General features: G+C 37.4%; 1 protein-coding gene across 1 annotated transcript in view; it reads right to left on the bottom strand.

Annotated features, from left to right (window-relative positions):
* Window positions 1-10,043, bottom strand: part of LOC115209457 — a 72,880-nt gene extending 62,837 nt beyond the window's left edge. The window contains exons 1-2 of the mRNA XM_036501649.1: window positions 9,838-10,043; window positions 7,507-7,511 (exon numbers count right to left, since the gene is read on the bottom strand). Coding sequence (XP_036357542.1) covers window positions 7,507-7,511; window positions 9,838-10,043 — 211 coding nt within the window. The remainder of the gene's footprint in view (window positions 1-7,506; window positions 7,512-9,837) is intronic.
* Between the last annotated feature and the right edge of the window lie 1,673 nt (window positions 10,044-11,716).

The following is an 11,716-nucleotide window of genomic DNA, read 5'->3' as shown; positions in this document are numbered from 1 at the left end:
ATTTATATATCAAAACTGCCACCCTTTGCTTTCATCATAGCTCTTTTTATACTTGCTATTTTCAAAGCAACAATAATTTGTTTACATTTTGTTTGAGCCACCAATATTTAATTAAGGGCAAACAATAAAAGAAAAGAATGTTAGGAAGCATTCTACAACATTTGCAATGCTTTTGTGAATAAGAATATTTCAGTTTATATATGTATATGTAACTACACGTGGACTGTTGGCGATTTTTTTCCTCCTTCTTCCTTTTTTTTTTGGACTTTCCTATGTCTCCTGTTTCCAAAGAAGAGCCTTGTTCAAAATGTAAAACAACCACTCTTTCTTTCCTTCTCTGAGCATCTTATTAATACTTTGCATGTACCATGTCCTTGTGTTATTGTTTTTTCTTGTTGTCTTTTTCTCCATTTTTTTAATTAATTACTCACACATATATATATATAAATAAATGGAGTTTAATGCAGGTATAAATCAAATACTTTTACTTTTGACACATGTAACTATTTATCTATTTTTTCCGTGTTAATTGTTAACAAGGCAAAAATACACTCATCTCTCTCTCTCTCTCTCTCTCTATATATATATATATATATGATGAAAGACAGAGACCTCTGGAGATATGCTGTTTCTGCAAAGACCCAACAAATAACGTAAGTTCATGGCTGTTTCCTGTGCCAGCTTCACATAGCAGCCCCAGCCCATTCAAAGTACCTTGGATCGCAGGAAGGCCTGCTGTGCTTACCTTGGATCATAGGGCGACCTGCTGTGTTTGAGGAGACCCATTGAGTCAAGCACATCAACATCAAAATTAAAATCAAATGGAAATTGTAGTTGTGATACTTGTGCTGGTGGTATGTAAAAAGTACCATCCGAAAGCACCAACTGATTGTGACCATTGCCAGCTTCCCCTGGCACCTGTACTGGGAGTTCAATTCCTGGCGATGTGTTGTGTCCTTGAGCAAGACACTTTATTTTGTGTTGCTCCAGTCCACTCAGCTGGCAAAAATGAGTTGTGCCTGTATTTCAAAGGGCCGGCCTTGTCACACTCTATATCACGCTGAATCTCCCTGTAAACTATGTTAAGGGTACATGTGTCTGTGGATTGCTCAGCCACTTGCCCATTAATTTCATGAGCAAGCTGTTGCATTGATCATATCCGCTGGGACCCTCATCGTTGTAACCGACAGAGTGCTCCTTTTGTGTATGTGTGTATGTGTGTGTCCATGTGCATATATAAATATATATTACATTATATTATATTATATTATATTATATTATATCATATTATATTATATTATATCATATCATATCATATTTATTATATTATATTATATTATATTATATTATATTATATCATATCATATTATATTATATTATATTATATTATATCATATTATATTTATTATATCATATCATATCATATCATATCATATCATATCATATCATACCATACCATACCATACCATACCATACCATACCATACCATACCATACATTTGACATAGGCATGATTGTGAGGTGTTTGCTTCCCAAACATATGGTCTCAGATTCAATTCTACTATGTGGCACTCTGGGCAAATGCCTTCCACTGTAGCCCTAGGCTGACCAAAGCCTTCTCAATGAATTTAGTTGATGGAAATTGAAAGAAACCCATTATATATGTATATATAAATGTGTGTGTTTGTGTGTGTGTGTTGTGTGTGTGTGTGTGTGTGTGTGTGTGTGTGTGTGAGACCTGTTCTTGGTAGGTGTAAATGAGTGTCATCATCATGTAAGTGGTGCCATTTGTTTCCAATCTTCAGTGAAAACATATCTGACTATGGTAAGATAATATCTTGCTTGGAAACAGATTTTTAACATAGACGAAACTGGATTGTATTGGAAAAAACTGCCAGACCGTTCATTCATTTCCAAGGAGGAGAAAACTATTCCAGGCTACAGGGTCTCAAAAGAATGTGTGACCATTATGTTGGGAGGTAATTGTGCAGGAGATTTTCAGTTAAAGCCATTGCTTGTGTATCATGCACATAACCCCCATGCCCTGAAGAACATACCCAAGGCATCTCTCCCTGTTATATGGATGGCTAATTCAAAAGCATGGGTTACTGTCGTTGTTTTTGAAGAGTGGTTCTTCAATCATTTTATCCCAGCATCAGAGAAGTACTGTAAGGAGAAGGGGATTCCTTTTAAGGTTTTACTTATCTTAGATAATGCCTCTGGCCACCCTCAAAACACTGTAGATTTTGACCTCAATGTTACCGTCGTGTACCTCCCTTTGAACACCACGTCTCTTCTGCAGCCAATGGATCAGGGAATAATTGCTATCTTCAAGCATTACTGTATGAAGTGTGTGTTGTGCCAAGCAATAGCTGCGACTGATCTTGATGAGTCCATCACACTTCATGGCTTTTGGAAGAGATACGATATCTACAAGGCTGTACAGAACATAGCAGTGGCATAGAATGATGTACAGAGCATAGCTATGAATGGTGTATGGAAAAAGCTATGCCTGCAATCTGTGAATGATTCTAAGGGGTTTGATAATGTTGCCATCAACAAAACGTTGGTGACTATGAGCAAAGAACTGGAAATAAATTTGGAGGAGGAGGATTTCACAGATTTACTTGATAGAGCTTCATGAACAGCAAAATAAAGAAGAGGAAGTTGAACCTGAGCCACATCACTTTACCATTGTATATATCAAAAAAATTCTTTCTGTGTTTGAGGATATAGATCCAAATGCTCAACCCTTTTCCAAGATTATGGGGGCTTGTCACAAAGCTTTTGCTTCTTATAATGTAATCCTTGAAGAAAAGAAGACAGATCAAGGAACTCTCAACCAGTTTTTTAAGTGCTTCAAATAACAAGAACAGTCAGAGTCAGCTGTTGATGTTGACAATCCACAGCCATCTACATCCATGATGTAAACCACCAAATTGTATGTGCGTATTGGTAAATTTAAAATAATCTAGTTTTTTTACTATTGCAAAATAATAATAATAATTACTGAATTTGTTTTTTAAGCTTAAAAATGGCTTTTATTTTACCATGTCTTATTGCAAACCGCATTCATAAATAAAGCATCCGTGATGTATGGTAAACACCACCAATTGTATTCGTAAATTTAGATTACTTTTATTTTACTGTACTGTATTAAAAAATAAAAATTATTTGTCTGTAAGCCTAAAATATGTTTTTATTCACCGTGTATTATTGAAAATGCATTCATAAATAACGTACAGAACTGGGAATGGTTATTATTGGTTTAGCCTAGAAACAAGTAAATTTGGCTTAGCTTAGCCTAGAGACAAGTTAATTCAACTTGAGTCATTTTTCAACTTAAGTCATGTCTGCTGGAACCAGTTAATGAAGTAGGGTGAGGTATGCCTGTATATGATAAAATATGGACAAAGAGTTGGAAAGGATGTGGGTTGATAGGATCATTAGAGTGTGAGAAAAGAGTGACAGATGGTTAGAGATGGGGTGGAGGTATATGTAGTGAATAGAACAAAGCTGGAGGTGTGTTAGATAGTAAATATCAGTTTGGGGATGGGAGAAGGTGAAACAAATAGGAGTGTTGCAGGAATGAGGTAATAAGTGGCAGTACAGCAAGGGAGGAGAGCAGCTGTAAAATAAACCTGTTGGTAAATCAAGAAATATGGAGGTGACATCTTGGGTGGGAGAGTGGGGTGGATGGAAGACAGATATACAGTGGCAGAGATGGATGCAGAGGTACATAGGGCTGGCTATAATGAGTGAGGAACAAAAGTGGGGAAGAAGCCATTGACAGCAGATATGAGAAAGTACTGAGAATGATAACAGATCAGAATGGGTCTTAAAGACATCATATGATGGTCTTAAGATGTAGCTCATAGTTCAGAAAGAGAGAGGGTGAGAAACAGAGAGAGAGAGAGGAGCAAGAGAGAGGGAAAGAGGAAGAGAAAGAGGGAGACAGAGGATGTATATATATATATATATATATATATATTCACGCACATACACACAGGTAGAGACACTCAAAAGAATACATCTAACCCAAAGGAAAATCCCAATTCTTTCTTCAAACATACATACTCATCAACTCACAGCTGGTCACTTTCCAAACACACACACACTCACACACAAAAAATGCTTTTTAGCCACTCCCTTGGCAGGATCACACAAAGATTTCTTTTAGACAATAGACACCCTTTCTCTCACTCCCTAACATTTTGAACTCTATACCAAACTATATTTGACATGTTCTTGACTCCCAGACAAAAGATAGACTGTTTTTACTTCAAATTTTTATAAATTTTTACTGATATTTGATGAGACAAGATTCATGGAAACCAGTAATATTTTCTTTATATAATTTTAAAAATCTGTGAGGTATGTTTGCCATCTCAATATGGCTAACCACTAAGGGTGGGTGTTACTGTAGCTTGTAGCCCCAGGAGAACATCATCTCCAGCTGGCTTTAGGCACACTTTCTGTGCCCTTATGGTATTTGCATAGGGAAGTCATCCCTTCCTCGTCAACCTAAGTGATACACACGGACTGCAATTTCTAGGTATTGACCTGTCTTCAGCGTACGACAATCACTGTAAAATCATTTTTATTAAATTCCCTTTTAAATTGAAATGTCTTCGATTTCTGTGCTATTTCCACCTACATCTTTTATATATAGAAATTTGATTTGTATAGATCTGTAATATTTTTCAACTATATATATATATATGAAACCGGGTAAAGCCCCCGGCCCATCAGGAATCACTGCTGAGATGCTTAAAACAGCTGGTTATGCAGGCTATGGCCTAGTCACCCGTATTGTTAACCAGGTAGTTCATAATGGAGTCATACCCAATGACTGGTGTAGCAGCACCATAGTCAACTGCTACAAGGGTAAGGGTGATGCTCTAGATAGAAATAACTACAGGGGTATTAAACTGTTGGATCAGGTGATGAAGACCACAGAGAGGGTCATAACCCATCTCATTAGGGAGAGAATTTGCTTAGATGAGATGCAGTTCGGTTTTGTGCCAGGTAGAAGCACCACTGATGCTATATTCCTGGTCCGACAACTGCAGGAGAAGTACCTAGCTAAAGATAAACCCCTCTACATAGCTTTTGTGGACTTCGAGAAAGCCTTTGACAGGGTTCCCCGATCCCTTATCTGGTGGTCGATGCGGAAACTGTTGATTGACGAATGGCTAATAAGGGCTGTACAGGCTCTATACAGAGAGGCTGTCAGCAAGGTTAGGATTGGCAACGAATATAGTGAAGAATTCCGGGTAGAAGTAGGTGTACACCAGGGCTCAGCCATCAGTCCCCTTTTATTCATCATAGTTCTCCAGGCAATAACAGAGGAATTCAAAACAGGTTGCCCCTGGGAGCTCCTCTATGCTGATGACCTGGCCCTCATAGCAGAATCACTACCGGAACTAAAAAGAAATTTCGGGTGTGGAAACAAGGGTTAGAATCTAAGGGCCTTAGAGTAAATGTAGTGAAGACCAAAGTTATAGTATGCAGAAAGGCGAACTCAGCACACACCCCATCGGGCAGGTGGCCCTGCTCGAGCTGTAGGAAAGGTGTAGGTAGAAACTCCATAAGATGCACCCAGTGTAAGCTATGGACGCATAAGTGGTGCAGCAACATCAAAGGGAAATTAACTGATAAGATAGCTTTCATGTGCGGCAGATGCACAGGGACAATAGACACCACAGACACTCAAAAAACAGATTCCATCACACTCCAGGGGGAGAAACTAGAAGTAGTTGATAGTTTCCGCTACCTGGGTGACCAAGTTAGTAGTGAGGGTGGATGCGCAGAGAGTGTCACCACTAGAATACGAATAGCCTGGGCAAAGTTTAGAAATCTCCTACCCCTACTGGCGACAAAGGGTCTCTCACTCAGAGTGAAAGGTAGATTGTATGATGCATGTGTGCGAACTGCCATGCTTCACGGCAGTGAAACATGGGCCGTGACTGCAGAGGACATGAGTAGACTTGAAAGAAATGAAGCTAGCATGATCCGCTGGATGTGTAATGTCAGTGTGAATGCACGACAGAGTGTAAGCACCCTGAGAGAAATGCTAGGCATAAGAAGCATCAGATGCGGTGTGCAAGAGCGACGCTTGCGATGGTATGGTCATGTACTGCGGATGGATGAGGAGAGATGTGTGAAGAAGTGTCACTCCCGAACAGTTGAAGGAATCAGGGGGAGAGGTAGACCCAGGAAGACATGGGATGAGGTAGTCAAGCATGATCTCAGAGCGTTGGGCCTCACTGAGGCAATGGCGAAGGACCGAGATCTCTGGAGATGTGCTGTGACTACTAAGACCCGGGATGCTTCCGGCACCAGTTCCGCATACCCCTGCCCATCCAAAGTACCTTGGATCCCGGAATATCTCGCTGTGCTTGAGGAGATCTGTCGAGTCAAGTGCATATACATGAACATCGAACCAAATATCAATGGAAACAGTAGCTGTGATACCTGTGCCGGTGACACATAAAAAGCACCATCCGAACGTGGCCATTGCCAGTGCAGCCTCGACTGGCTTCTGTGCCGGTGGGACACAAAAAGCACCATCCGAACGTGGACTGATGCCAACCCCGCCTCGAATGGCTTCTGTGCCGGTGGCACATAAAAAGCACCATCCGAACGTGGCCGATGCCAGCACCGCCTTGACTGGCTTCTGTGCCGGTCCCCAGACCCCGGTCGAACCGTCCAACCCGTGCTAGCGCGGAAAACGGACGTTAAACGATGATGATGATGATGATATATATATATATATATATATACATACATACATACACATACATATACATACACATACATACACACTTATATACATACATGCACACACACACATACACACAACCAAAGGTACTCCAGACACTCTCAGGTAACATGAGATCTTTATGTGGTTGCTTGACTGCACAGAAATGATAGCCACATCTGACTAAACCATAAACAAAATTGTAAAGGCTGTGATTTTAAAATTCAGTTGAATCTTTGTTTATTCTTTCTGGAAGAATAAAAGGTAATGTCAGTTTCAACAGGACTTGAACTCAGATAACAAAGGGACATTACTAAATACTCTGTGATAGTTTGTTTGATTCTGCCATCCATCACCCAAAAATTATATAACCTTTCTATTATAGGCACAAGGCCTGAAATTTTGAAAGGAAGGGCTAATTGATTCCATTGTTTCATGTGCTCAATTTATGCTGATTTTATTGACTCTGAAAGGATGAAAAGCAAAGTCAATCTTAGCATAATTTGAACTCAAAATGTAAAGGCAGATGATATACTACTAAGCATTTTGTCTGGCATGCTAACAATTCTGTCAAATCACTTCCATTTTCTAAAACTATCCAATATTTTTTTCTACTCTAGGCACAAGGCCCGAAATTTTGGGGGAGGGGGCCAGTCGATTAGATCGACCCCAGTATGCAACTGGTACCTAATTTATCAGTCCCAAAAGGATGAAAGGCAAAATCAACCTCAGTGGAATTTGAACTCAGATCGTAAAGCCAGACATAATACCACTAAGCATTTCATCCAGTGTGCAAACATTTCTACCAGCTCACCACCTTAGAACTATGCAATATTAAAACCAAAATATCAGCACAAATATTAAGAATATTTAGAATTATTTTTCTTTATTTCAAGTTTCTTAAATATTCAAAAGATAGATAATCCCTGATTACCTCGTTGCTTAGCAACAGTATATTATATATAACCAACAAATAATGTATGTTTTCCAATCATGCTGTCAGGAAAGAATCTAGAATTTGGGATTTCAGTGAAACAAAAGCTTATAGTTCAGTTTCTATGTAATCTCTGATATTCTTTGTTGCTATGTACACTAAAGTAATCAAATTATTATTGCTTTTGGAGAAGAATATCTTTATTTATACTGTTCAAAACAATTCATGTTAGAACATTGGAATAGGAAAGTAAACATAAGAACAGAGGGATAGAAAAGAAGGTAAATGAGGACATATACACAATATATAAGGTGTAGTTACTGTGACTGGCATATACATATCTATTGATAAATATTTTGATTGGGTTGCAATGCTTTACTATTACTCATAAGTGTGGCATGGTGATGGAAGGGCTTCAGTTAGTTAGTTAGTTAATTTTTTGGTTCAAAAAGCAAAAAGCAAGGCCATGTAGGGGGACATGGAGTTATGTACAAGGTGGTGTTCATGTAAAGAGTTCAGGCCACTTGTGGTCAAGGGGGACTTTGAATCGAGCGGTCGTTGGCATCTTCACCATCTCGTCCGGCAGCTTATTCCACGGATCTGCAACCCGGACGGAGAAAGCCCCTCTCCTTCGATTGAGATGAAATCGTCGCAGATAGAGCAGTTACATTACATATCCTTCATACACTGCTTTTAATTGTTGTCATCATGCTACACCTACAACCCAATCAGTAATCATGTACATATGTTATCTGTGTAAATTCACGATTATACTATGTATGTATTTGTATACCTATATTTGTTTTTGCCATATGCAGCCAGTAGATTTTCTTCAAAATACATTTACATTGAGGTAGAAACTTAATGTAAGCAGCACACACATCTATACATATATAGACAAACATACATACATACATTGTATATATGTATGCATGTGTGTGTGTGTGTATAAATATATATGTATGCTTGTATTTATATCAATGTCTTATATATATAACTCTCTTTATCTATCTATCTATCTATCAATCTATCTATACATATATATGTATATGTACATACATACATGTACAATTATTATTATTCTCATCATCATCATCATTGTCATTATTATTCGACATTTGATACTTTCAGGTAAATTTCCACTGCATCACCTGCATCTGTGTTGCTGAGATGTGTGCAGTACTGTGTTCTTGTTTTTTTGTTATTTTTGCTGTCATAGGAGTACAAACTCCCTGGTATTGTATTGCATCAGTTTGCTTTGTTATGGGGTTTCACTTGAGTCTTTTGCTGTATTAATGTCTGTATTGTGTGTTGTGTGTGTAATGCTAGTTGCATACTGTTGGGTAACTGACCTGTAGAGTACATGTTGTGGGCGTTGCTTGTTTTATTGGATAATTACTGTATAGAGCAGTGCTTTTCAAACTTTTTGCTGGAGCAGAACCCCAAGGAAACATTCCACTGGCTCGAGGAACCCCTGTGCAATAATTTAATAGTTTTATGCACACATATCTGCACAGGAGAATTAAAAATTACTGTCGATTTTAGCAGTTTTGTAACTTCTTGTGGAACCCCTGGACTGTACTGGCGGAACCTTAAGGTTTCGCGGAACCCTGGTTGAAAACCACTGGTATAGAGTGTATCTTGTCTTTGTGGATTGTTTTATTTGGGCTGTACTTTTGACTTGATAGTGTCTTGCATAGAATGTGGGTTGTTCCTAGCAGGCCTATTTTCTGGATAGTGAGGGTCCAGGTATGGAATTTTATCATACAAAATGCTCACAGACAGCTAGGTATTGTTTTCACCTTCATGCCACACATCTTCAATATTTCAGTTTTGAGATCTTTGTACTTTGACAATTTCTCCACTTCTTTTTCAGCAATATTTTATTTAGAAAGGACTGAAATATTTATCAGTAAGCAGGAGAATTAGCTTTGATTTCTTTGTCAGTTTAAACAGGCGTATCTTAGATGATATATGAATTTGAACAGGCATATCCTAGATAATATGGACTTTGAACAGGTTTAACCTAGATGATATGTGAATTTGAACAGACATATCCTAGATAATATTATTATTATCTTATTATTTACTTTAAATTTGCATGTTTGTTATAGGCATTCACCGAGACACACCCACCATACTAGGGTGAGTGAAGGATAAGAGATGTAGCAGTATGACTGAAAGCTTCGGGAGAGAAAGTGGCAGCAGGGGCAGTAGCAAAATATCTTAATGTAATACAACACATAGATTTAAATTGAGAGGGTTTTTCTAAGGATGTGGGCAGCACTTGTCGGTATAATCTCTTGGATTTCTTTGAGACATGCTTCTCCTGGGATGTTTCTGACATTCCTTCCTAATCATACCTAGGGCACCCACAATAACAAGAACAGTTCTTGTTTTAAGATGCCACACCTTTTGTATTTTAATTTCCAGATTCTTATATTTTTACTTAATTTGTCTAATTCCTTTACAGATATATTTTTATCAGTGGGAACACTTACATCTATTAGTCTACAAGTATTTCCTTTTCTGTTTTTTTTTTATGACAATGTCTGGTCAATTAGCCTGGATCATTCTGTTGGTGTTGACTGGAAAATCCCAGAGGATTATGGCATTTTTACCTTCAACGACTGGCTCAAGATGATGTTCATACCAGTAAGTAGGAGTGCTGGTTTTGTAGTGTTTACATATTTTCCAATGTAAACACTGTCCTCTCTTATTGTGGTGATTTTTTTTATTCATTTGGTGTCAGCACAGGACATCCCAAGACAAGATGGCCTATTGCTTCATCAAATTTATTGCAGAATCTACATTTAGGGTCAGAACCATTTTGAAGAACATTAGACAGGTAGTTTTTGGTAAGAAAGCTTTGATCTTGTGCTGCCAATATGAAACCTTCAGTCTCTACTTTCATCCCTGAGCATCTCAGCCACTGATGGGTTGTTGCTTGATCTATATCAGCATTTATCTACATCGATAAATTAAGTACCAGTTACGCACTGGGGTCGATGTAATCGACTTAATCCTTTTGTCTGTCCTTGTTTGTCCCCTCTGTGCTTAGCCCCTTAGGGGTAGTAAAGAAATATATATTGATTTCTTATGTTATTGCAGGATCACAGGATTCGATATATTACTAGTTTTACTAATTATATTATCAATTCTAGATAAATGATAATCAAAGTTGGAAGTTTGAAATCATAATTTAGAGCTACAATGCAAAATACTGAACTGCATCCAGTTTGGTACTTTATTGCATTGGCCATTCCAATTAAAAGGCAAATTTAATTCAATAATCTCATAAACCATGAAAAGACAAACCAAGAACAAATATTTAAGGTAAGAATGTAAGAAAAGACAAAGAAAGTAATATTTGCTTTATCAACCAACATCTGTGTAATAAATATATTTGCTGGGAAATGAAGAAGTGTGAAAAATTTGAACTGCAAAAACACTGTCATTAACACTAGTTTATTTCAACAGCTAATTTGATAATGGCAGTTATTAATCACACTTAAATGTTTTATTTATTTACTATGTTTTTGTTTATGGAAAGATATTATGAAACTGTTTATCAGTTTTTTTTCTATAGTTGAAAGATTTACTTTATACAAGAAATGAAGATCAAGACAAACATAGCTTTATTTGAAATAAATAGCTGGATCTTTAGTTTAAATAATTTCATATTTAGACATTTTAATTTGCTATAATGTACATTAATAATCTGTCACACAATAATCTGATTGCTCTCTGTTGTTTTACGAAGATTTAGTCATCAACTGAGTGGAAGTAGTGAATACATGTAATAAAGTTTTCATTTTATTTCAATATGTTCAATGTCAAATACATTGAACATATTGAAGAGGAGAACAAATACATTCCCCTCTTGTTTATAATTAATCTTTTCCAGTGATTTAAGGAGGCATCCAGTGATGTAAAATTTTTTGAAAATTGTATGAGCTGAAAATTACACAGCTTTCAAAAATCTAAGAGAAATTCAACAAAAACAACAAAAATCAGTTT

Source organism: Octopus sinensis, linkage group LG3 (genome assembly GCF_006345805.1).
Source record: "Octopus sinensis linkage group LG3, ASM634580v1, whole genome shotgun sequence".
Classification (NCBI taxonomy): Eukaryota; Metazoa; Mollusca; class Cephalopoda; order Octopoda; family Octopodidae; genus Octopus; species Octopus sinensis.
This window is presented reverse-complemented; position numbering and strand designations above follow the sequence as displayed.